Source organism: Hypomesus transpacificus, chromosome 14 (assembly GCF_021917145.1).
Source record: "Hypomesus transpacificus isolate Combined female chromosome 14, fHypTra1, whole genome shotgun sequence".
Taxonomy (NCBI): domain Eukaryota; kingdom Metazoa; phylum Chordata; class Actinopteri; order Osmeriformes; family Osmeridae; genus Hypomesus; species Hypomesus transpacificus.
The window spans coordinates 1,596,088-1,623,250 of record NC_061073.1 but is presented as its reverse complement, the minus strand read 5'-3'; the positions used below and the strand labels follow the sequence as shown (position 1 = coordinate 1,623,250).

At 41.9% G+C, this 27,163-nt stretch overlaps 3 protein-coding genes across 4 annotated transcripts in view; all 3 read left to right on the top strand.

Moving 5' to 3' along the window:
- The first annotated feature begins 11,306 nt into the window (after nucleotides 1-11,306).
- Nucleotides 11,307-13,561, top strand: cav2 (caveolin 2). Its single transcript, XM_047033928.1, has 3 exons — nucleotides 11,307-11,582; nucleotides 11,899-12,086; nucleotides 12,688-13,561. Exons 1-3 carry the CDS (start codon nucleotides 11,433-11,435, stop codon nucleotides 12,836-12,838), a joined length of 489 nt encoding a protein of 162 aa, XP_046889884.1. The 5' UTR covers nucleotides 11,307-11,432; the 3' UTR covers nucleotides 12,839-13,561.
- A 2,059-nt stretch (nucleotides 13,562-15,620) lies between these two features.
- cav1 (caveolin 1) lies at nucleotides 15,621-21,458 on the top strand. Its single transcript, XM_047034556.1, has 3 exons — nucleotides 15,621-15,798; nucleotides 16,529-16,696; nucleotides 19,436-21,458. The coding sequence occupies exons 1-3, from the start codon at nucleotides 15,763-15,765 to the stop codon at nucleotides 19,775-19,777; spliced, it is 546 nt and encodes a 181-aa protein (XP_046890512.1). The 5' UTR covers nucleotides 15,621-15,762; the 3' UTR covers nucleotides 19,778-21,458.
- Nucleotides 21,459-26,062: 4,604 nt separating this feature from the next.
- met (MET proto-oncogene, receptor tyrosine kinase) overlaps nucleotides 26,063-27,163 on the top strand; it is a 41,866-nt gene continuing 40,765 nt past the window's right edge. For both annotated transcript variants that reach the window (XM_047033642.1, XM_047033641.1), the window contains exon 1: nucleotides 26,063-26,296. The gene's annotated coding sequence lies outside the window, so the exon portion shown is untranslated. The remainder of the gene's footprint in view (nucleotides 26,297-27,163) is intronic.

Sequence of the window (27,163 nt, the reverse complement as noted above, 5' to 3'; positions counted from 1 at the left end):
GCATCCCCCAACCAGCCACGGTGTAGAAGATGGCACTGGAGACCACAGTCTGGTAGAATGTGTGCAGTGGTGAGCTTCACATATCAAAAGACCGAAGCTAACTCAGGAAGAAGCGACTGCACTTTCTGTAGAGGGTGGTGATGTTACCAGCCCACTCCAGCCCTGTTGTTCATGTGGACTCCCAGGAACTTGTAGGTGCCCACTGTGAAACCTCCCACTATTCACTCTGACGCCTCCCACACTGCCTACATCCACTTAGTGTTGGGAAGTCAGTTTCACCCAGACTCAGATGTTAGAAATTGTTTGGGGGGATATTTGAGTCATTGTACTGCTGTTGCCCTGCTCTGAACAATACAGTAGTACACGGTTATGAGGGAATTCACTGGCATTATTGGATTTTAACAAACAAATCCACCTTTATATTTTGACACTTACATTTACTGCAACAGACATGTTATGTATGTCCAAACGACTTACATAAAGTCTAGAAGTCCACAATTGTAACAGTATTACATTACAAAGGATTATGTACATGACATCAACAACATCATGTCAACTAGAACGCTGTATCATTTGGCAGGTGCAGTGTCTGTAACAGGAATAATGAAATGTTTATAACTGTTGTGAATAGCATATTGTGCGAACTTCAATCCAGTAAAATCTGACTTTCTATGGGCTGTGTCACAGTTCTACATCCATGGGGGAACTGCTCGAACTCTATTTTAGATTTAGGCTGAAGATTTGGGGATTGTGAGTTCTTCCACTGGCCAAACACACACAAAAAATGTTTTCCTTTAAGCAAATCAATATAATTTCCAAATTAGAAAGTCAATCACCATGTCTCTGCACCAATATCTGGATTGTACCCTCCCCAAATGTCTGTATGTTTGGAAAGGATGGAATTGAATGAATCTCAAAGAAAACCGATAGGTGTTCTATAAAACAAATACACCAACAACATTAAAGCAAACTTATCTATAATGTGTTTAGGCAACCAATTAGAATTAATTTTTCCTTGCAAGTTTTCCCTTTATTCCACGTGGTATAAATGTTTGATCACACGTTGTTTTCTATTTCACCCTTGATTGAGTTATTTTCAAACTCATTACTAATAAACGTTAACGTTTAACCTCCATCGGCCCCCGCTGATACAATTCTCGGAAGTGATCGGCCAAGACCTCGTGCGTAATGAGAAAACATTCTCTGGAGTATCGTTGTGGCGTTCCAAGACATGTCATCTTTTCCTCCAGTTATTGAGCGGGTCACAGTGCCAGCAGAAGAAGAAGAACAATGTGTGTCATAGGATGAGGGTATGTTGGCTGTGTGACCTGCTCAGCGGAGAGACCACATTAGCCTGGCAGTTTTATACTAACAAACTTAGAATGCCAGGCTCCGGTATGGCCATAAACACACATTATCGTCCATCATGCCCTTCGTCCATCCATCTGGATTTGGTCACATGGTTGTTTTTCTATGACATCCTTAACATGTATCCTGTTCCTGTTGGGGACAACAGGTGTGTCTGTATGTATGCGCGTGTGTCTGTGTGTGTATAGTATTTGTATGACTTTATAACATCGTTTGTAGATTTGTAAAAAAATAAATAATCCACTATTAGGTTGGAATTCCCTCACTTCGAAGATGACGTCCAACAAGATCCAAATGTATCCTTTCATGTAGTTTTACTTTCGATACTGTAAGTACTCCTTCAATCTCACTGCCTTGCAGCAAGTGCACTCATCTGCTGTCCCAGAGACCAGTTCCCTGGGTCAGTCGGTAGGCCCCAAGCATTTTTTGCTCTCTGTCTGCAATAGCATGCGCCATAAACGTTCCTGTAGTACCCACTCAAAGCAAAAGCATGCGATTCAGCATGTCACCAGAATCGCACACACACATTTCCATAACAACCCCAACTATTGCCATGGTTACCTGGTGTGAGCGGGTTCCATTTGTTTGTAAAGGGGCGGGGAGGGGATGGGGGGGTGCAGGGTAGGAGACAGTGTTGACGGAGTAAGAGCTCCACAGGCCAGGGGGACTTGTGGTGGGGTAGGATCTACGTCATCTACACACTACTGCTGGCAGTCAGCACGGTGGTGCCAGTTGGTTTTTATGTGTATGAGAAAGACAGCGGAGAGGAAAATATTTGAAACGTGTCTGCATCCTGTGACTGGTCTGAGGCCACACCATTTCCTAATGCGTTGGGTTTAGGGGGAGCGAGGAAACACAGTTGGCACCAAAGGTCTGAGAGATGAAGAAAGACGAGTGACAAAGTGTTCGTCTCGATAAAGGAAGGCAGAGGGTAGTCGCAGTAAAGGGAGGCAGCACGTCTAGCTGTGTGCTAACAACATGACATACAAGTCAAATCCTTGGTTTAGCTCACGTGTCTTAGCAAACAGTGACAATTCAAATATGTGCTCGACATGCATCTTTTAATGTGCCAGACAACTTTGTTATTGCTCTGTAACTCCGCATGTGATGCATTGACTTAGTGGGATGGTTCTGGTCTGCTCTTGTCCCAACATTAAATAACATAAACTCAAGATGACACATATTGTGTACAGTGTCTTTGGAAAGTATTCAAGCAGCTATGCTTTTTCCACATTTTGTTACGTTTCAGTCTTTCTTTTCTTTGCCTCAGTAATTTTTTCCCTCATCAATCTACACATGATACTACATAATTACAAAGCCAAAACTCTTTTTGGGACATATACAAGTTAATTGAAAAAAGTAGTCATACCCTTTGATACAGTAGTACATCCTGTTTCCATTGATCATCCTTTAGATGTTTTTACAACGTCTTTTCCTGCGGTACATTCAGTTTATGCTGATTTGGAAAGTTGCACACCTGTCTGTTTAAGGTCCCACAGTTAAAAGAGCATGTCAGAGAAAAACCAAGACAAAGGAAATGTCTTAAAACTTACAGCATTAGAGTAAGAGTCCTGAAGAACCTCCATTGTTTTTCAATGCAACGTTTGGAACCACCAAGACTTTCAGGAGCCGACAGTACAGCCACACTGGGTGAAAAGGGCTTTGGAAGGTGACCAAGTGCCCAATGGCCTTTCTGATCCAAAGGAAAAAGAGACTTTACAAAGATTCCTGGTCATTGTCTGAGGTCAAATGTTTTTACATTAAAATACAAATATTTGTCTCTTCCAACAATTATCTCCGTCCGTACTGTTTTAACTCTGGTAGAGTAACATCTTGGTTCTTTTAAAATATTTATTTTTATCACAAAAAGAAATGGTTACAGGTCTGTTGTCGGGTACCCAAGATTAAGGCTGTAATTGCTGCCCAATGAGCTTCAACAAAGTTGAATACTGAGTACAGGATTAAATACTTATGTAAATGAAATGTTTGAATGTAAAAACCCTTTAAAAACCATCTAATAAGTTTTTGTGAAAGAATTTTACACAACAAAATGTGGAAAAAGTAAAGGGGTCTTCCCGAAGGCACTGACCACATGGCCACATGCTGTAGAGGTGGTTCACCCTGGCCCAGCTGCAGGCAGCACAGACTAGGCAGGACGGAGGCCTCCTCGCCAGCCACAAGAGGAAAACAGGGAGGAGAAGGGAACTCTGTGTTTTGAGGCAGAAGTGACTCACCACGCACAAAAATAGAAAGGAAAAAAGAAAAAGACACATTCCCACAAAGAAAGAGGGAGCTATAAAGAAAGACAGGGAAAAGAGACGAATGGAGGAAAGGAGGAGGAAAGGGAAAATAAATGACGCCCCTTAGCTCCAAGCATTTTTGGTTTCTTTACTGTTTATAAGGGGGGGGGCTCTGTGTCTCGTGCTAATGGCCATGAAGGGTCTTGATAAGAAGCATTCAGAAGTGAAGTTGGTTGATAAAGCCAGCCCGTGTCTATCCAACCCTGTCTCTGAATCACCAGACCCTTGTGTTTGGTGTATGTTTTATTGTATCCAGGCAAATAGCTGCGCTAAGTTTCCATACTTCGGCAATGAGTGGCTGCACTTTCCTGAACCGGAGCCAGGAAACTCTGGGTTGGCTTGGCAGCAGAGACTGTGGGAAGACTGTGGGGCAAGGAGAGGCAGAAGACGCTTGCAAGGCTTTATATAGCCATGCAGCATCCCAGAGTCACCATGCTACACTGTTAGCGGCCAGGGCTAATCAAGCATGGATAGAAAAAGGGAAAGAGGAAAAAAAAGCTGTAAAAGATTTGACTAAGATTATACCAAAATTCTAGTTGATCAAGATTGTGTGTAAAAACAGAACATCCACACATTTACAATACAGAGAGAAAGATAGAAGTAGCGAGGTGAAAAAGGAAGGATTGAAGGAGCTTTACTGTAAAAAGAATTGAAGGAATGGTGGATATGACCACTTATTCCTCTGATTAGATCTGCAGCTGACACAACTGTTGATTCATCCTTTTGAAGGTGGAAAGCCAATTACAGTAAGTCCTCCTCCCAAAAGTCTCCCACTCCCACTTGAGCCTGCTCAGATTGGGCAGGCCTCAGCCAGTGGCGCATGTTCAGGTGCATTGTGGTCAGCAACCATGAAAGGGTGGGGCCTATTTCAGGCCAAGGACAGGGAACCTGGCAGGCAGAGATAAAGCTGAGATCAAGCCGCTAATTCAGCAATGAAAACAAAGCGTACATCCTGGTGGATATTACGTCATTAGCCCCGGGTCTCCCCATTTCTATGTCCAATGTTTTGGCAAACTTGCCTGTGAGTTTGTCTTACTCATTTACATGCATACGTTTCCACGCACTTGCACATATGAGAACATACGGTACATACCTTTCTTCATCTGTATTTTCACTCTGGCCCCCCCTCCCATTCTTTCCCTTGTTATCTGCGGTACAACACTTCCTGATTGGAATGTCGAGGAAGGCCCTGTGTTGACGTCGGAGAGAGACTGTGAGAGACAGAGAGAGCAAGAGAGAGAGAGAGAGAGAGAGAGAGAGAGAGAGAGAGAGAGAGAGAGAGAGAGACTGTGGGGGAGAGAGAAACAGTGGGAGACAGAAAGAGAGCAAGAAAGAGAGGGAGAGAGGGTGGAGAGAGAAGAGAGGTAGAAGGAAAGAAAAAACAGGAGGATTCCAACCGTGTGAGGTCATCCTAGAAGGGATTCATTTAGGTCTCACTAACTACACAGAACCTAAAATGGAATGCTGTTAGGTATCAAAAGGATATTTTTATAAACCCTTTCATTGCTGTAATGTTATATTTGCCACGCTTAATTAACTAGAAAGATAGTCATTTGATATTTAAGGTTAAAAACTTCAACTTACTACCTCCTTCCTTGACAAAGGTGACATGGACGACAGTGAGAAAAGGTGTTACTGTTTCTGCGTGACAATGCATGAAGCATCGCTGAGAGAGCCTTCAACTTATGTTGACTCCAAACTGGGAGCTAAACTTGGGCTTCCAGACCAATCTCAAAAGTCTTTCTTCCAACCTTCATGTTCAAAATTGAATTTTCTTATTCTACATGAGAAGATGATTCGTCAAAAAATAGACTTGGACTGAGAATGAATGCTTGCACACACACTCTTACACGCACACATACAAGTTTAAGTGACCTTACATCCAGTCTCTGAACAGTTTGCAGAGTTACCTACATCCCAGTGAGTTTTAAAGACACTTTATGCAAAAGGTTGTCCCCCCCCCCACACACACAAGTACACCATCTGACAGATTTTGAACACAGCCTCCCTATTCTGAGGGAGACTTTCAGCCTCCTGTCTCTGAGCTCCCCTGGACATCATTCGCTCTCCAGGTTCACAAACAGGAAGTGTATGGTCCAGTGTCGTTTATCATTTCCATTCCCTGTGGCTCACAGAGCCAAACACATCACGTTTGCTAAGGCCTTAACTTACCAACTTGTGTTTGATACATATAAAAACCAAAATTACAAATTGTATCAATGATGCTACTCCTTTGGCATTGTTAACACATCCCTGGATCAACAGACATTGATGTGGACTGCATGTTCCACCAATGACATCAATTATTCTTCTGCTGGTCTACATGCAACTGACCACACCTTAATAATCCCTTTCAAACTCCTGAAGTGAAGATCTTTGAACTGCCAATAAACTGTTTAAATTCATGTTGAATACATTTCCATATTACCCTCGGAACTGGTTGGATGGTTGCATGGTGTTATCAAAGGGTCAAAGGATGCAACTGCCTGGCTCATAAATCTTAGCTGACAGTAACACAGTTGATCGCATTTGAACATTCTATAATCAACATCGAATCAGCAGTGTGAAGAGGAACAAGAGTAAAAATTTCGACTAGGTTAAAACATAGTTTATAACTCATCTAAACATGATTCGAGAAAAATGCTCCTAAGATGCATTTAAAGAGTTGGATGAGGGTCAGGTCGATGTTCTGTAACAACCGGCTAATGAGATCAGGGCTACACCATGATGTGTCACATAAAACTGTTTGCCTTTAAAACATCCCTTTTTTTCTTGTTCCAACAAATATCCAAGCGACCAACTTGATCCTCTTTATACACTGAACCACCAAGGGCCTGCTCTGATCTGGTTATATTCTCCTAACCTGTTGAAAGGGGAGGCAAAGCAAACACCAGCATTTGGTGAGAGAAACAAACTTTGCATGAGGGATGAGGCTGTAACGAGTGAGCAAATTGAGTTTACCTCCACAAGTGGAATGGAGCGTGTGTTTGTGGAACAAGGTGGAAAGTAATGGGAGGGGAACTCCCTAAAAATATTCACTGAGGCCGTTTAGTCAATCTGGCCCGGAGGGGGGTGAGAAGAGAGGGAGGGGCAAATGGAGACAGAGTTAACAGACTAGCCTGTGTTTGGGGCAGACAGTGCAGTCAAAGAGAGAGCCAACCAAAGAGGGGACAGATGGAGAAAGGGACTCAGGAAGAAAAAAATTTGAAGGTAGAAAATGAAGAAGAAGAGTGATAAAAGGTGTGTAAAAATATGTAAGTGAGATTGAGTTACTGAAAGCAGCAGAGTGAGAACAAGCAGGTTTTCCTCCATGAGGAAGGCCTGTTGACTCAAGCCTGGCAACTTGGTGCTAATCATCCCTCCACTAAAGAGAAATTCCACTGCTCACGAATCATCATACTGAACCACGACTGGACGATTGCCCTTGACAATAACCCAGACATCCTGGCTAGGCTTTGAGATGCAGTTTAAAGGACAGCTTTAGTATTATAAAACATACTGTTTGGAGATTTTTGATCTGTGCAGGCAAATGTGTAAATCAAACACACACACAGAAAACACATAATTTTGAGGAGGTATCCCGCCCGAGCAAAACCTTGTTTCTCATAAAGCAATCTTGTTAAACTTCTGTGGAAAACTGCCAGGGAGACATTAGATTTTGGGGGGACTTAATATGGCCACACCTTTCATGTGTGCACCACACTAATTCCAGGTTAGGTAGCCTGGTGCACAAATGATCATAAATTAGCATGTCTTGCTCACTTGGGGTGTAATCTATCAATTGATCTTTTGTAAAGTTAGTTTACATTTACATTTAGCAGACGCTCTTATCCAGAGCAACTTACAGTAAGCACAGGGACATTCCCCCTGAGGCAAGTAGGGTGAAGTGCCTTGCCCAAGGACCTTGTTCAAGCACTGTTAATAGTCTCTTTTAGTGTCATCCTGCAAGATATGTTACAGTAGCATGCTTGCTTTCTGTTGCTATTATACATAGGTTCACCAGCAATCATGTTAACAAAGCTATATTATAGAGCTGCATCTTCTTGATACTTTATAATACTCGTGATAACATTAATGGCAGGGGTTGAATTTATATAAATGATAACGTAACATTTGATAATGAGGACAATAATAGGAAACTTTCTTCTCATAGCAAGTTCATATTGAAATGGAAAAGTTTGAACTGCAACTGAGTTCATGTGTCAAAGTCAATCCTGGATGACTGTACACCAAGCACGTTGTTCAGGTGCGTTCTTTGCATGACCAAACTGCTCTTTTGCATACCTTTAGACTGTCATTATCACTTCATGTGTGTAGCTGAATCTCAGAAAAGGGAACTATAAACATTGGCACACATCACTTAAGAGAAGGATTCCTTTGCCCTCATTCATGATAGGAAATTGGAAGTCATCTGCCTCGAGGCATGAAATCTCTATCCGCCTCTGAATGACAGGATCTTGTAAACAAATTAGAGGGAGCCAAGTTGTATCCAATGTTGTGGCTGTTTTCTTGCTTGGAACTCGGTCAGAAAGTCAGACATTGATTACTTTCCTGATACTAAGGCAAAGAAAAGTGTATGATAACCTCCTCAACTCGTGTTGTGTGCTCCAATGATAAGGTATGTACTGCACTTTTTTAATAATGCACTGCTATTATTAAAAAAGAAAAACACCTTCACAGATACCACAATATGAAGCATCCATGTGCCAATTATCATAATTTACTTTCCCAATAAAACTGACAGCAGTGCCACAGAGATAGTTTAGCAAATTTGAGGTCACTCACGTGTCAAAATGTGGAAATAGAGACAAGAGTGAGGTTTCAAGGGGGATGGTTGAGCACGTTATGAATCTTTCACCACGCAATGATCTCACTGAATGAGTCTTGGCCTTTCAAGACACCCGTACTTTCAGAAACCGCCATCCTCCCCTCCCCGTGGCGCTATCACTGATCACATTCACTGGAGACGAAAGACACCGAATCAAGTCCTGTTTTTTGGCCTTCCTCCTCAGCTGTTTACCTCAGAAAACGTTACCGCCTAAGACGCATCCTGTCTTAGGCGGCTCTGTGTGATGTTGCTCGGGTTACAGAACGTTGCCGAGGGCTGCTGGGTGTGGCCAAGGTGTGTTCTCACCTAGGAGCGCTGGGGAGGATGATGAAGCGATTGCACTAGACAGGTTTAAAGCTTTCTGAGTGGTGCACTGTCACCCCACAATTATCAAATGCTAAAATAGATAATAAATAATAGGCACCAAACAAACCTGTGGACTGATTCATGTATGTGTTGCTGTGGTGGGACTCAATAACATACATCCACATTACAGACAGGTAGATGTTTTACCCTCCACTGGATGTTTTTCCATTCATTAATGTTATCAATCAATTGAACCTTGTGATACAAATGCAGTCATTCAAAGCTGAAATGACGGCTTCCTTGCTTTAACTACATAATGCTCAGTGCCGGAAAACAACATTTATTGTAATAGGAAAGAACGTTTCATTTGTCAGTCCCTGAGACCAGTCTAGGAAAATGACAGTCAGGCTAACCAGATTCCGAACAATGCCATCCAGCTACTACAACATCCCACCACTCAAATACAGTTCTCCAGTCATCTAAATAGATAGTGTTAACCATGTATATGTAGATAAACAAGTATGTATTCACAAATGTATAAAACCACATTTATACACATAGAGCCAAATGTACACAAATAAGGTTGAGGCAAATATAAACAGACAAGCTCCCACATGCGCACACACACATACACTGAACATTATATATTGACATGCACTAACACACATAAACATATACATGTACACACAAACACCACTGTAGGTTGGACTGAAATTAACTGACGCTTTGAGTGAAAGTGTGTGGTCCTCCTGGGACCACGTTCTCTCTCTCAACGAAATGGAAAGACCAAAGGCCCCAGGGTGATTCCCATACACAAACCCCAGATGACTGCTGTCTTCAGGTGTTCATAGGTGTCACAGGAAGGAGGAACAATAGAAGAAGCTGTCCATCTAGGGCGCGTCAAACAGGAAGTCCCTGTCAACAATGACTTGGGCTGATATCATTGTTCCCCCAGAGTTTCTTCTTAATTAAATGGGAGGAAGTCTTCAGTGTGACACCATTCCACGTCAAGGCCCAGATTTTTCAACAAACACGGGTCCTTCTGGAATGAGGCTGTTTGGTGAATTAATTAACCATTGCATGTTCATAGACCCCAAGAGAACCAGTCAGCCCAAGAAAGGCCACCTGTTAAACTTGTAGCTCATGAAACTGAAATGTGAATCGAGGACAACGGACAGTTTGGTCTTTGGAAAGTTCAATAGCTTCAGCCATCTCCAGTGTAAGCTACAGATGATTGTCACTAATAATTCTTCAACAATGTGTTCACTTGAGGCAACTCAAGGCTGTATTGACAAGTCCAGAACGCCACACTGTCTCTTTTTTCACTTTAAGTACGGTATCAGACAATGGACAAACTTAACTGCAATTCCTCCAGCAAGGGAATCTAGAAACAATGGAGGAGAGGACCACTCCAAACCACTTTGGATGGCATCACCCTCTGTCAACCCTTACCCTCTGTCAACCCTTACCCTCTGTCAACCCTTAGCTTCCGGGGAGTCCCAAAAAACAAGGCTGGACTGAAACAAGATAGAAAAACACTGATGTTCTCATTTCTGAAAACTGACATAACAACAACATGTGCAATACAACCAGTGAGGCATTAACATCAACACATGCACTCACAAACACATACACAAGCAATCACAAACACATGAACATGTACTCATGAACATATGTACTCACAGGAACTCAAACAAACACCTCCAAAACCTACTACCCTAGTCATCCAGACCTCCCTCAGCGAATGCTTGGCTGTTACAAATGGCCTGTGGGTTAATCCAGGGAATTTTGAGTTTGTATTGTGTGCCAGGTTGGAGACCAAGAGAGCCCGTGTCGAACCCTCTGTGTTTCTGCTTCGCTGTCATCCACTGACCCGGCCTACTTTATTGTGTGTTTGCATTTTGCGAAGTGACCCAAACAAAAGACTGAACTCTCTATAGGCTTAAGCCTCAAACTTCATTCGCTTTGCATCACAAAATGGGATGCAAAATGGTGGACAAAAGACAGACACACAAACAGGTGCAAGCCAACACACATGAGTATGTACTGTATACCATCTCTACGTCTCTCTGCTCAGAGGCCTTTAGTTACTGAAAAATGAGGACAAAGAAAGATGTGTTTAAAAGATGGAAACAGAATGTGAAAAGACAATGAGAAGTTGACATTATCAAGTGCATACTGCCAATAAACAATAAAACTGCTGCAATTGAGCTTTTTGAAATGTTTACTGTAAAGTCGACTCAGCATTAAGCAGCTTTGCAGTAACACAATGATGTTATGTTTGTATGAACAGTTTATGAGGTTTAAAGTGCCGCATTACAGGTACATATCAAAGGCTCATAATTGTTCACTCAGATTGAATGGAAGCATAACGACTTCAACAATCCTGCAAAAGGGAACAGTCTACTATTCCTGCAAAAGGGAATAGTCTACTATTCAACTGCACAAATGCTCAATCAACAGTTAAATCAAGATTGTTTGAGGACGTGACTTCGGCTGGATGTGTTTGCTGTGCCCTTAGCAGGACAGCATTCAGTACGGGGCGTGGGCCCTCTTTCGCTTCAGAGAAGTCACAGGTCCCACACGCAGTGAGCGCTACCGGCGAGCGTTCTCACAGCGGTGAAGGGAAAATGGGAGTTGTAAAAGAGAAATCCGAGACCAGTATAATTATGGACGAAGACGAGTTCAACAGATCCATAGAACCAATTCTGTCGAAAAAAGAGAAAATCTACTTTGCTCCACCGGACAGGGACCCACATTGTATTAACGCGCATTTAAAGGTACAGTAATACTTCCTCACATCGTGCGCAACAGGTTTCGGGAGTAAAACAAGTGGATACAAATACAAAATACACGGTATCTCTCTGACAGTAATTGTTGAAATATGTTCTTAATTATCTAAGAATTTGTCAATCATGCTTGCACTTTAACTCTACGCTCTGCTGTTGGTAAGTGGGCTGTGCGTTTTTTTTGGCAACTGTCCACTAAAGGCTACGTAGCCTATACTTCGTATCCTCTTCACGGTGACGTTGATTATGATTTATGAAGTATTGTTTTTCATATGGAGGTATGACTTAAATTTGTTTGGTTCAACAGGTCAGCTTTGACGATGTCATCGCGGAGCCCAGCTCTGCGCAAAGCTTTGACAAAATCTGGATAGGAAGTCACGCAGTGTTTGAATTGACGAAATATGTATTTTACAAAACACTGACCGCAGTCTTCGCCATCCCGATGGCCATCGTCGCCGGGATTTTCTTTGGGGTCCTGAGCTGTATTCACATTTGGTATGCCAAGCAAAAGTATTTAGGCTACCTAGTGCTTGCTATAACTGTTCTCTAATTCTTTGCAGACAGTTTTTCTTGCCAAACTGGCATGAGCGTCCTTTTTCTTAAGGTCATACCTCACAGGTAGCCGACAACACTAAGAATCTGACGTGGACGTCAGATTCCCCCCCCCCCCCCCTCACCACCACCACCACCACACAAACACACACACACACGCACACACGCACACACACACACACACAAAACCCAATCAGATTGTTGGCATTCTCTCAGAATTTCAACAACTCAGTCTATTTTGAGAAAAGTAAGTGATTCCATCAGATTATACTTTGTGACTGTATAAAGCAGGGTTTCAGTCAGTTTAAATATCACAATCATCACTGTCTATCTGTGTTGATTAACTGAAGTCTCATTGTGTGATTTAGAAGTGTTACCGTAACTATGATGAATTATACATAATGCAGTTTAGTAACCCGTGATCGCAAACCACCAAGGTGTGTTTGAGTTGATGTGTATAATGGTGTGTGCCACGCAGCAGTGTTGTTTTAGGAGACATTGAAAGGGATGAACAAAATCCAACATGTGAAATTGATCTCTGCAGGGTGGTGATGCCTTTGGTCCAGGGCTACATGGTGGTCTTGCCCTCGGTCCAAGTGGTGTGGAGGAGCCTTATGGACACCTTTGTGGCTCCACTCTTTCTCAGCATGGGCAGGTGCATGTCCTCTGTCCAGCTGAAAACCACACAGAACTGAGGCCTACAGTAACTCTTCTGCCAAGATGATCATTTGGGGACAGAATAAAGTATGGCATTGGCAGTTATATATACTTAAGGTCCTTTTAAAAAGCCATATAAACAATTCTGACTGAAGGTGTTGGGAATCCAATTAGAAGCTTTTTCTGAAGCCATAGACTCATTTTAGAAAACATTTACACATGGCCTACCTATTACCAATGTATCAGAATGCTTGGAGCAACTGTATTTAACAGGGTACTACAAAATATTTGGAAGACATTCCATGTTCTCATTTTGGGAATTTAATCTTATCTGGATGGAGGGTGAATATGAATCTGTCTTTTCAGAGTTTGTGCAGACTTTTTGAAGAGCATGTATTGTGGATACAGTGCACAAAGCAAATACAATTTGCTGTCTCAACCAAAATGTTTATGTCCTTTGATAATTATTTATGCTTAAAGAATATGTCAAATGTATTTGTACTAGACAAGAGCAGCAGTGTTCTAGATGTGTGGATGTTAATATAAAAAGAACTTAAGAGTAAGAATTTGAAATGTAATATGTGTATATGGGTTTAGTAAAGCTTTATATATATATATATATATATATATATATAGTGTATATTACAACTTTTGAATCAATACAACTAATGCATACTTTCACAAGTAGAATTTCCTTTGGTTCAAATATTTTGCTACTGTTCATGCTGATCTCAATATCTATTTGAAATCTTTTAAATAAAGTCTGAAATGTATTAAAATCCCTCACAGAGTTGCATTTTAAACAGAAAGTGAATTTACAATTTATAAAAAGGATTCAAGAAACTGTCTCCAAACAGAGCAATCTTGGCTGAATCTTCCTGACAAGAGCTCACATGAGTTGTAGCTGAGTCTAAATCTTCAGATGTTTAGTGGGAGGTCAACTACCATGCCACAGGTGCAGACCCGGACCCTTAGGGAAGTGGCTTACTATCATTTTTATCCTTATTGTTACTATTATTGCAGCTCACGACTTGATTTACTTTGAAAACTTATTCTGGGGAGAAGGACAAGAAAGTGACACAAGAAGTCACGCGAGACCTTGTATGTCGTTTAAATTGACAGCAAAGTCCAGTGAATCGTCAGTGCTTTCTTTTGTGAAGCACTGAAGCAGATGACTAGCAGACAGTTGACAGACTGCAAACCAGAACTCTGTCTAAACTTGACTATTCACCTCTGAGTGGAAATTTGAGGTCTGATTGTGTCATAGGACACAGGTTTGAGGCTGTGGGTGTCTACATCTCTCTCTCTCTCTCTTTGTCTAATGAGACAACAATAAACCTAGTTCAGTCAGACGATAAAATCAAACTTTCTTTTCCCAATATTCATTTTTCCAGTTTTATCTATGTGCAAGTGTTTGCCAGAAGTGATGATGTCAGCTGAAATAAATATCTTGGTGCTAGTGCAGTCATGAATCACTGGAACTCAAGATTGCATAAGAAACTTTCCTACACAGTAAAGCAATGTGGGTCTATGGAACATAACCTGGGGCATAGCTGATAACCAACAACAGGTCTGCACAGATGTCACAGTTAGCCTACAGTTACCATTTGCAAAAATCAAAATATGACTTACCAGTGTTGTTTATTGCACATTCATAAAGCATGTATTAAGTTTGTTAAGTATGTTGCGGTGATATTAGTTTGAAGCTAGTTGATCGTATACAAAAAAGACAGCCTATGACTTTTTGATGCTTTGGTACTATACATTGTGCAAGCTTTACGACACCAAATCTAATAGCTTGGTAGTCTGACTGCTCTATATTGCCGCTCTGTTCTAACCCACTGACTGTTTCAAGCAATAGGTGTGATACTGTATGATAGCTGGTTATGTTTACTTACTTGCTTCAGTAAATTTAGACTGATTGTTCAATTAGAATGGTCTGATGAGTACCACTTGAAGAAAACTACAGTGAATTAAACTTTGAGCGAAGGGACATCTTATGGTACAGGCCCAAAGTCCATTGAAATGTATGGGCAAACCCCAACACAGGGGATGATCTATGGATTTGCTACATAAACACGAGTCACATATCTTTTCTATCAGAATGTGCTTTTTGCAGTCGTATACCAAAAGGTCTAACACCAGATTTTTGGTGCACTCTATGCTGACTCAGTCTCAAGATGAGAACATCTGGGCACTCAAGGAATCAATCTAGAGAGAGAAAACTAGATTACATTAAACGTCCGACTTGCCACAGAACATATCCAATGGTTTGCCAGTTGTTTCTGTGTCTAGAGAGAATAGTGTGAACATATGCCGTAGAACGTATAGGCTTTTAAATGTGCATATTAATATTTCTTATTTACAATTATCTATGAAAGCCTTTTTTGTTTTGTTTGTTTGTTATCGGTTGTTGTGCCACACCCAGCATCCGACACTCATAAACAATCTGTGAGCAAAACAAGATAATCTACCGCCCCCAATTTAAGACATTGATTGCAGAATGTCAACAGACTGCGCTACCAGTGAAAGCACCCCTGAATGCAGGGCAAATCAATACTGTTTCAGCAGCCAGGAACGCCAAATCTGTCGGATATTTTCAAATAAACACAAAGCCAAACACAACCCACACATGTTTAAAATCACGTACATTCTCTAATACTCGCTCTTAGTGATGTCTTGAGTGGCAGGTTAATGGAGGGTGACTATGTGACTACGGTGGATGCTTGTCTACACAGGTGAATTTGACAGTCGCCCATTCACCTCAGCTGATATTTTCGTCGACTCAACTGTTGTTTTGAGCAACTTAAAGGCAGCAATCGAGTTGGGTAACATCAGTATCCTTGAATAAGCCGTAGCAGTAACTCGTCCCCACGCCTCCTGGCTGACTTCCTTTGCTAAAGACATTATCTTGCCTCTACAACATCGGCTCCTTGTATCACAGTACCTCAGTCAGGACAGCATGACTGGCGGACTCAAGGGCGGCGAAACAGACGAGGTACGATGGTTTTATTATGAATGTTGGCATCCTGTCATGTTTTATTGGTTTACAGTTGGTTTGCAGTTATAGTCAGTTTATAAGTTGGTTGTCTGAATGCCGAAAAGGGTATTCCGTCACTCATGCACCCCATTTACAAATGGAATGCCAAGAAAAGATTGGGAAACTACCCCTAAAGAACTATTTACCAAGAGCTTCGTTATCTTTTTTGGCACATCGTCGTGAACGTTCCTACAACTCCTACTGGGCAATGTGAAATCCCAGCGCTGAGCCATTAGTAGTGACATACGAAAACGTATTTAGGTTATATAAATATATATTTAACCATATTTGAATCTCACTTTTAGGGTGTTACGCACACTACTTTGTTGTGCGTGGGTGCCATGCAGGTCCATACAAACATCAAAAGGTGTGAAAGTTATGTGTAATGTGAAAAGGGGGTAATACAATATTTGACACTTTGTTATTTGTGAATGTGTATAATTTGCTCAAAAAATCCAAGAGTGAAACAGGTTCTAAGTAAATCGACATTGTAGTCCATCTTTACATTAGAGCGCTTAGTGAGGACCCCTTGCGGTAAGAGTAAGATATCTGCAAATGAGGGGTGTGGTGCTTCACTTTTATCCATTTAAAACCACCCAGACTGGCGCAAGCTGCAAACTTGCGCTCCAGGCAACTTTCTCACTGCCCATAGCCTAAAACTAATTCCCAATTTCTTCTCTCGTCACAGGAATTTCCACATTCGCCGTTTATCAGGAAACAAGGGAACATTTATAAACCAAATAACAAAGAAATGGATAACGACAGTTTTAACGAAAAGACAATGCAGGACATCCACACAAAAGAAATTGACCTGGTAAACCGGGATCCTAAGCACCTGAACGACGACGTTGTAAAGGTGAGTTAAACCCTACCTCCGTAGCCTACTATAGGCTGAACAAATTAGGTATTTCATTTGGCCTATTTCAGTAAATGGCACTGTTGTGTTTAATGGTGTCAATCATACGGGTTTGTCATTTGGGTAACATTGCACTAGTGTCGTCAAATGATTTATAGTATAGTAACCCTATAGTAAGGACAAATAAAAAACAATTTGAATAGCAAATTCGCACTGTAAATGCATGGGCTTCACCAGTTTGCTGTTTGTCCCGTGGCTTCCAGCGCAGCTGTCAGTTTAACTTGTTTTTTTTATTGAAGCCTGAGCTGAAACAGTGTCCTCGTTTAATTGTATGAGAGGGTACAGTAACAATCGAAAACACAAAAGCGTTATCGTTTCGTCTCTATTAATGTGTTTTTCCTTGCCCCGTTGTCGAATAAGACGAAACAACACTAATTTCCTGATGGGAAAAAAATCCTCTCGTTTTATGTAGTCACTGACTAAGTTGGCTCACTGGCTGTTCGGAATTCCTTTTAGAGGAACAGCCGACCACATGAAGTGTATGTTTATTTTAAATAGGAGCCTGTTGAGAGACACTGTGTAGCAGCAGCAGCACAGATGCAGTGATAACCACCTGTCATGGGTGTAGTGAGAACGGCAAGTACCGGCTGCCAGGGGCAATCTCTGGTCATGTCCAACTGGGCGGTATTCATCTGCTTGGTGGGTCACCCCCCTCACTTGTTTGAAGGGATGACCTATGCCTTTGTGAAAATAAGGAAACACCCAAGTAGCTGGAGCAGAGGCAGAGCCAAGAGAATTCCCTCTCCACTGCAACATGACCCCCCCTCCCACACACAGACACACAATCCACACACACACACACACATACACACACACACATGCATGCACAAGCACGCACACACACACACACACACACCCACACGCACACACACACACATACTACCCCACCATACCAGTCAATTTTCAAAAATATTTCACTGGGATTCCCTGTTCAAAGGATCCGCACACGTACTGTGACCATATGTGCATTATGACCTTGCCGGTTGTTCTTCTACTGTGACTCACTGAGTCAGCCTCTTAAGGGCCTTGGATGTAATGCAGCTCTAATGAATTACCCCCTTTCAAATCAAGTCTACAGAGCACTAGTGTACCCATCTGAAATCACGTGAACACATTTATGTAAGCCTGTAGGGCTTTTTGCTGAGAAGCAACGTCTGCCAGTGGGAGTGTATTTGCTACTCTGTTAAGTCGGAAAGGAAAAAGGGATTGTCCTTAAAACCTCCACAGCAATTCCCTGTAGCAATGAACATCCACGGACTCTTATCTTCAATTTGTAAGAACCTTGTTGAGCAGCTTCATTACTTTCTGGGATTGATTTTAAAGTCAAGTAGCTGCACTCACTCTGCTGGCCATATGAAAGAAGCACCGTGTTTGAAGTGCATGCAGAGTTGGCCCTGGCCATTTTCCTCTCGTAAAACAGGCGTCCTTGTATAGAACAGCGGATTGGCTCGAGCAGCAAGCGCACAACCAGGAAGAGGAACCGTGGGGCTAAGAAGACAAGGCCTTGCCGACGCGTTAACCAGCAGCAGCAGCGCCTCATGATCTGATCCCTCCATTGTGTGTGTTAGTGTGTGTGTGTGTTTGTGTGCGAGAGAGAGAGTTTTTGAAGGAGTGGGTTGGACAACTGTGGTTGTTTCCAACACGACCTATGCATCGAGTCAAGTGCTCTACGGCAAAGGAGTCTAGTATTCTGTGTTGAGAGAAACGGTTAAATTATAGCCTAAATGACATCAAACAATACTCTTGAAGTTTGACCCCCCCCCCATGGTTGAATGTTTATGCTATCCTAGAGAAGACTTTCATTTCGTCCCTACTAAAGTTATACATAGATACTCCCATGAGTGTGAGCCTAAAAGGGTATGGAAAATAGAATTGGATGTTGCCAGTTTTAGTAACAGAAATGTGATTTATATTACAGGGCCCCTTAGACTACAGTCTTTGTGTCATATCTAAACACACATTTAAGGTTACATGTTCTGGTTGCCATAATTACAGACAGAAGCTTGATTAAATGGTTGAGTAGGAAAATTGCCTTTTTAAATGGCTACGACTGCAGATGCTTTTCAAAATTGACGTTCAACAGGAGTGTAAGTGTCAGAGGAACCTACAGGTGATGGATAAACAGAATTCAAGAGAGAGAAAGAGAGAGCGTTTAGAGAGAGCATTGCAGAGCTCTGAGTCATGAGGCCCTGGCATGGGCTCTGCTCAGTATCAGTCCTTACTGTTAGGAATGTGGTGTGGTGCTTGGAAGAGCTAGGGAGGAAGGAGGACTGGACGGAAGGTTATCCACAGTAGTCTGTCAAGTATGGTGTGTGTCAAGCAGTAATGGATGGCCCAGTACACCTCATTAAGAATGTGTTTTCAATGTAACACATTTGACTTCAGTTTTCATGTAATTTTAGCATTTTTTTCACAGTCTGGAACCAATGCAAACGGTGCTTTTCATATACATTTGATATTGCTTTAAATCTTTAATTTTTTTAGATCTGTTTGACAGTGTGAAAACATTGTCATATTGTTGATTATAGCTGCTATGTCCAACATTGCTGATCGGTCATTTTTGCTGACTTGAGTGACAGATAAATATACTTACATCATTAACTACCGTCACATCAATGTGATTGATAATGAATATCTCTTACATCAATGACCCGTCTGTTCCCTTGTCCCCTACGACAGGTGGACTTTGAGGACGTTATTGCTGAGCCACCGGGCACTTACAGCTTTGATGGCGTGTGGAAGGCAAGCTTCACCACATTCACCGTGACCAAGTACTGGTGCTACAGGCTGCTGACGGCTCTGGTGGGCATCCCCCTGGCTCTGATCTGGGGCATCTTCTTCGCCATCCTGTCCTTTGTGCACATCTGGGCGGTGGTACCATGCGTCAAGAGCTACCTGATTGAGATCCACTGCATCAGTCGCGTCTACTCCATTTGCATGCACACCTTCTGCGACCCCCTGTTTGAGGCGATGGGCAAGTGTTTCAGCAACATCCGCATCAGCACCGCCAAGGGGGTGTAGTGGTTGGAGTTGGAGGAAGGAGAGGGGGTCAAAGGAAGATGACAGGGAATAAAGATAGGGGGGGGGGGGGGACCCAAAATACTTATGGAGGGAAAGAATAAGAATATGAGATAGAATCGCTAACACGGAGAGTTTAGACGTTTCCAGTGCTGGGCCCATATAGTTGTTGGAGATTTAAAGGGTTGGAGTCAGAGAGCACCTGGTCCTGTCTTGCATCTTCAATTGTATCGAATATGTTTTTTTTCTCCCTCTTCACTGCTGGTTCAAGCAGCGGGGGGGAGGGGTCAGTCTTTGTTGTTTTTCTTTGTTATTGTTCATGTTTTAATTTTTTGTCAATCTTCATTTGTTTATGTTTAAACAAATGCTCTGCATTTTGACTTGTTAGTGTCCCAGCCCCTCCCCATTTAATTTCCATGACTTCCTTCGATTCCTATGCAATGTCTTGTAATTTTGTAATGATAGCTTGTGAAATGGGGTCAGCATTAACTGATGGGCTCATGGGACAGGTTGTCAATATTGCTGCCCTTTCCGTATCTGGCTGGGGGATGTGTTTTCGGGGCTTTGTGGTGGTGTTGCGAGGGGTTGACCCTGCCACTGGGGACATAGCTGACCAATTCTACCTGACGCAGCAAAACAAGAAGCCAACAGCCAAACAAAACAGAGCAGAACTTCTCTCAGAGAGGCTCTCACCCTCAGTCCCCTCCAACACCCCTCCCTCCCCCCTCCCGACGTAACCACCCCACCCTTGCCTGCCTCCCAGTCTAACACACTGAACCTGCCCTTGTTTCTGCATACACTCCCCCCCCCCATAGCCCACCACACACACCAACACACACAGAGACACGCACACACACATGCTCGCCATGCACAACTGTCATCACCCGGCCAACATACTGTCTGACTGTACATCCACTAAGCAAGGCAAACTGCTTTGTGGGGTCATCGTCATAGCAATCACTTTCTCTCTCTCTGCCTCCCCTTTCTCTCTGTCTCACTTTCTCTCTGTCTCTTACTTCATCGGCGTCTGCTCTGTGTTACGTATCAAGCAAAAGAGCCTTAATTTTCACAAGCCAAGTCTTCACTAGTATTCATGGTATTTGTTTATATGTGACAAAGAATGTCAGCCTTTGAATCTCAAGAAAATATCACTTGAACTTACAGTGTATAACACCTTGGATATCTTTAACCATTTGATGCCTTTTCATCTCTGGCAAGGCTCAGAGCGTAAACATGAATAAAGCCTTGTTATAGTTTTTAGTAAACACATGCTTTTTTTCTACACTAAAAATAACTTTAAGATAAATAACTTTATTTTGGAATTCATTCAATTCTGTCTTTATTTTTCCAAGTTCCCAACTTTTTGTCAATCCCTGACTAGTTTGTTCAAATGCTTTGCCTGCCCACTGTGAACATGTGCTGGCAAGGACAACCGTCAAGCTGATGTATCCAATCCCTGAGCCTGCTGGTCATGGGGATGTATTTAATGCTGATCTGAAGCTCAGTTTGACTCAGTCAAATTTTGTCTACCTGTTTATTATAGCACATGTTGCTTGAATGAGTTATTGTTAAAAACTCAAAGGTATTTTTATATAAAATTATTTTCCCTGCCTCCTTTTACTGCTTTTACTGTACAGACTGTATCTCACATCATGCTGTGCACATTAAAATGTTACATAATCCAGTCTGAATCTCCCATTGTCTTTGTCAGAAAGCAAAGCAAAGTCTGTAATCGTTGGTAAACAAGCTCTGTTTCCTATATTTTGGGGTCCCAGTATATGCCTACAGTAAGTCATTACACTGTCACTCCCTGAACCACAATAGTACACCTGTGGCTAAGCTAAGCTTTTAGGTTATTGTTTAGATGAAAAGATAGAGATGTGATATTTTATAGTAGAAGGCCACAGGTTGAACTCGTAGCAGTGACCCAAATGTTGGAAGATTGCTTTTCTGATTGTGCATCGTCAAGTGAAGTGAGCAAACTTTGATTACTGTATTTCATAGTTATAATGTTCTAATAAGAATGCTCTAATAACAATGCTCTAATATAGAACTATGCAGTTTGCCTTTATAAACTATATAAACCAAAATAGTTTGAGCCCAATCTCTTCTGCTACTTAGATACAAGTATAAATAGTGATGCAATGCAATGCAGGCATTACATTTCGATATACAGTACCAGGCAAACGTTTGGAAACATTATGTTTTACCATTAAAACAGATTTGTAATTTCCTATGTTTAACTAAATTTGTGGATATGTCATACTACTCCATGGAAACTTTTGATTACTTTCAGGTGTTTTAATCAGATATTATACATCAACAAGGTAAACAGGCCTACTGCCCTACGTAAAATTGTGTCATTTTACAAGGCACCTGTGAAAACTATACACTAGTTTGACAGTGTATCATATGGGACTAATTCAATCTTATTTGTATCATGAGTAATTTAATCATAATCAACTGAATGAACAGCATGTACTGTCTCATGCAGCAGTCTCATTCATTGCCACAGCAATGGATTGGAAATGGGATCCATGTGTAATTCTCACTGACCATCATAATTAACATTCTTTCCCTGTGGTTAAAATGCTCTCAAATGAATCAAACTAAAATGAATCAAGCATGAACATCCACAATGTAGTGAGACACAAAAGTCGGTTGTAATACTAACTATTTATGTACAAAGTGACAATCCAGGTGAAAAGAACATCAGCCCAGTGCTTCACACAGTTGTGCGAAACCAGACATCACAGAACAACAGAAAACAAGAAGACCTGTGTCGATCGATCAATTATCTGATGAGCAAGACAGGTAGGATTAGAAAATAAGATAGGAAACAAGATGGCATATGTTTATTTACATTGTTTTTGGCCTCATATTTTCCGTCACCGATAGTTGATCAGCTAACCTCCTCGGGACTTGTCAATTGGGATTGCAGTGCAGTGGCACCACCTGATGGTAAATTATATTAATACCAACAATCCCTTCCAGCGAAAACATTTCAACCTGCACTAGGGGGCTGTATAGTGCTGTCTGTAAATTACTCTATGCCTGAACGTGTCATCACCCCTCCGTCTGGCAAAGAAGGGCCTTACACGATGTGTCTGCCAACTATGTGGTTGTGTTACAATATCAAATACTAGGAAACGGTACTAAAGTGAAATTATATTTATTGCTTAAGAAGGAAAGTAATGAATAAAAAAGTATCCTAACCACCTTACCAAAAGATTTGCAACAAACAAATGGGGAGGCACTGTTCCTAGCGTAGTGTTTATAATAAAGTTACGGCTATGTGATGCAGCTTACCTGTCCCTTGTCCCTGTGCATAGAACAGTCATAAAACACTCTAGCCTACAGTGTATACCGTCAAATTGTAATAAGAATAAACTAGTGCAAATGGCTCACTAACCACTATGAAAGTGACCGCAGTAAAACACATAAGGACGACGACAACTAGAAAACATAGAAAAAAGACACCAACAACGACTAGAGGACAGTCCACAAGTGGACTCGTGTATTTGAGGTCATAACTGAAGACACGTCGGCATGTCATCATTCCCCACCGACAAATCATCAGCTGCTGTTGTGTACCAAATCGTAACGAAGACAGAATCTTATTCTGATGTCATACAGCATGAAGTCTGGCAGTGAGTCGTCCTCCCCCCCCCCCCCCCCCCCCCCCCCCCCCTCTGTGTCTGGGTCTTCTAATCACGCCACCCCAGGCAAATGTTCTTCCCCATCTCTCTGCCGCACACCTGGTTTCCCATGCCCTCACTGGGTCTTATCTTGTCTGTCTGCTAGTATTATGTGGCCAACTGCTAATCCACTAACTTGGAGAGGGAGTGAAGAGTAGGAGGGTAGAGTCATCCACCAATATCTGATCGTAGTGAGACACCTGCCTTGTCCAGATGTATGAGTTGAATGGAAGCCCGAAACCACAGTTGGATTTCAGCAATACGAGCTGGCTTGTTTTGGAAAAGGCTTCCCTGAATAGACAAGTGAACAAGGGTATTTTAAGAGCTCTTCAGGACGTCCCGTAAACAATTTAACAAGACCAGAAAAAACATTGGCATGCAAAACAGAGTGTGCTATAAAGAAGGAGAATGTAGTGAATCAGCAGTGTTTTCGACAATCAGGCTCTCCCTTCCTAACAAAAAATAGTGTGTGTTTACTTTAAGAAGCAGAGGCTTATATTTCTAACCCCAGGTGAGTGATAAGCCTTCCTGAATTTGAATGCAGTCCATGCCTTAGAGCCCATGTCTTTCCACTGATGGGAACACAAAAGACCCTATTACCTTTATTACATACACGGCATAGTACTGATGTTTGATTTGAGCAATTTCAGGACCGGTGAGATTTCATCCGAAGACGGCCACGCAAGCAGATACAGGGGAGAGTTCCATCTTATTGAGGAACAACCTTGTCTTCCACCACTGGCGTTCTTTCACGCTGTAATAGCAGATTGGGATCTTTTGATTTCCTATTTCATTACGAGTGCACCTCCAATGTGCAAACAGCCGATGAGCCCTGAGAGACAAGTCCGCTCACTCATCCTGACATGCACTCCACCTTTGACCCCCATTTTGGATGTCCGCATTCACGTATCTCTTATTCAACACCCAAAAAGTGTGTTTTTATTACTTCCGCTTTATTATCGGATATTGATCTTGATCACCCTTACCATCAAACCAGGTTGTTGAAGCTGTGTGATAAATCACAGTTACAGCCATGAGCTGGAGGAACTCTGGGAGGTATATGGTGGGTCCATCTGCAGAATGAACCAACAGAGGCATCTAATGGGTCAACAGCATCAATCAGAGTTTACAGTAGCAAAATGTCCCTGGTCAGCAGTTAACCTAGCTTTGTATTGACCAGCAGACAATAAATTACCCAGACAGACTTGGTTAGTTATCAGGGATGGACAGTGTATTCATTGAATCAAGATTGAGGATTGCTATGCTTATATTATTCCAAGTCCTACTTTGGCATTCAGTGGCTGTTCACTCTGTGCCTGTCGTATTGTATATGTGACGCTGTTCAGTTATGCCCACAGGTTCTATTCATGTGGAGGTTGTGGTGCAGTTTGCATTATGTACCAGCAGATGGCATTAAATCTAAAATGAGCCACACCACTGTTCTTTTATGAATGACATTGGCAAAACATTTGCAATGTGCCTCCAAAGATGACGGACACTGAATCTGCTGTGTGTTGTCTACAATCCCACTCTCACACATGAACCACTTTGCAGGTTATGTGGCAGATGCAGATCATTCTTGGGCAACTTGTCATTCAGTGGAGTTTCCAAATTTGACACACAAACAGCTTGTGATTACAGTGTACATTTGTGAGGTTGACCACCAGAGTGGCTTTCTCCTTCAGCTGCTGCCCCTGGGAATAGTGACCCCACCAACAGTCTGATACCACACGAGTCACACACTCCTTTGGGCTAACTTAGACACACCCCACTGTCGGGCACACCCGTGTGGCAAACATACCCACAGGTACTGGAAAACATGGTTACTAATTCAAACACAGGATGTTAAGCCAACAAAGTGGGGGTGCATTGATTGACTGTGACTCACATGAGACAGGACAGCACCTGAATTTGGAGAGACATTTTCATAGAAATCTGTGTTCCAAGCATGGTGTGTGTACATTACTGCATGGCAGTGCCCAAATGTAACCAGCATGGGTGAGGAGAAGCGTAAAATGTTTTTAATTCTGTTCAGAAATGATAAGAAGAAGACACTAAAAGTAGTTCATGCTTATTTTAAGAAAGGCTGTATGGCAAAATAACTTACAGCAGCTTATGAACCCTCAATCTGCTCTCTGTTATCATGATTTCCAATTCACTGCTTGTCAGGAAGCAGGACAAAGAGATTGTTGTACTGCCAGCTGTGATTCATGGGTGACACTCAGTTGGGTTAGCCTTTAAAATCTTACCTTATTTTTACGGCTGAGAGAGTCGTTTTATGAAGACCTAAAATACCGAATCAATGTAGTTCAGTCAAGTACAATTCCAGGTAGTTATTTGGTCTGAAAAGTGTTTCGTGAGTCTATGTATTATTTTGGAAAAAACACTAAAACTCATTGTCATGAAATGGCATGCAATTATATATAGAAATATTTAGTTGCTTAAATAGTTGCACACTACTGTCACTTCAACTCCCGCGTCTTATCACCTCGAGCTACGCAAGCAGTAACCCAGAGAGGAGGAGCGCAATTTACGTGGAGAGAAAAACAGAGGTTCTTGAATGCCAGTGTGACCTACACATCCCTCTCATGAGTCACAGGTTCACACACTTTGCGCAGGAGTTGAGTGACTGTCGGACGAAACGTGGAGACTGGGAAACATTTGTGCTGGAAGTTGTAAAACATTTTAAAAACTTATCCGCATGAATTTGGTCTTTCGGATGTCAAGAAGTCTATGCGCGCGAGTCTCACTTGTGAGGGAATCCCGAGGAATATGCTTTGAACCATAAACAAACACAAAAGTAACACATTGAAAGTCCAGGCAGGTAAGCTACGTTTGAACGTTTGTTTTTCAATTAATTAGCACATTCTACAACGGATACGCGTAACTTGTCCGTTAGAATGTGAATATCCACTTGCTTTGATGTAAATTCAATATCTCATTAAAGGGAATTAAACTGTAGCCTACATTTTACATTTTAAATTATAAATGATTATAGACAGACATTTAAGGTAACTTCAAACGGACGATATTGCCCAAAATATTCTCCATCAGAGAATTTCCAAAAAGATTTTCCATCAGAGCAGAACATTTCTCCGAATAAAATTGTACAGTCACTATTGGCTGTATTTGCCTATTCTTTCCTTGTTCGAGAAACATTAAATATAACGGAACTTTGCCGGTGCTAGGTAACAACAATATGTGAAGTAAGCAGCTGTGTTTGTGTGTGCTTTTCTAGACCCCCTACTCAAAACTGTATCGGCCTCTAATTATAGCAATCCATGACAAGATAGGCGCACCTGCAACTGTGTTGGAATATCTTGTCTGCTAAGTCTACTTGATATATCCATTGTCTCTAAGTGAAGTAAAATATTTCGGCAGTCATGATGTGCTATTGTTCATACACCTAGTTTTTATTTTATTTTTCTTCAGGGTATGAGATCAAAAACATTCACTATTAAGTAGCTTGCATATAAGTGTGAATCAAAATGTTTTTTGTTGTTGATTGTTGTCGCGTGGACCATCTCTCCTTCCCTCACCCTCTCCATCTATCTCTCTCTCTTTCTCTCTTTTTCGCTCTCTCTTTTTCTCGCTCTCTCTTTTTCTCGCTCTCTCTTTCGCTATCTCACTTTCTCTCTACCAGAGCATTGAACCACATAAGTGGTGCTTGACCATGTGGCAGTCCCTCAGT

Coding starts and splice junctions, on each gene's coding strand:
- cav2 (XM_047033928.1), top strand. CDS start 11,433: ATGGGAGTTGTAAAAGAGAAATCCGAGACCAGTATAATTATGGACGAA. Junction 11,583..11,898: donor GTATTAACGCGCATTTAAAG/GTACAGTAATAC, acceptor TTGGTTCAACAG/GTCAGCTTTGACGATGTCAT. Junction 12,087..12,687: donor CTGAGCTGTATTCACATTTG/GTATGCCAAGCA, acceptor TGATCTCTGCAG/GGTGGTGATGCCTTTGGTCC.
- cav1 (XM_047034556.1), top strand. CDS start 15,763: ATGACTGGCGGACTCAAGGGCGGCGAAACAGACGAG. Junction 15,799..16,528: donor AGGGCGGCGAAACAGACGAG/GTACGATGGTTT, acceptor CTCTCGTCACAG/GAATTTCCACATTCGCCGTT. Junction 16,697..19,435: donor TGAACGACGACGTTGTAAAG/GTGAGTTAAACC, acceptor CCCCTACGACAG/GTGGACTTTGAGGACGTTAT.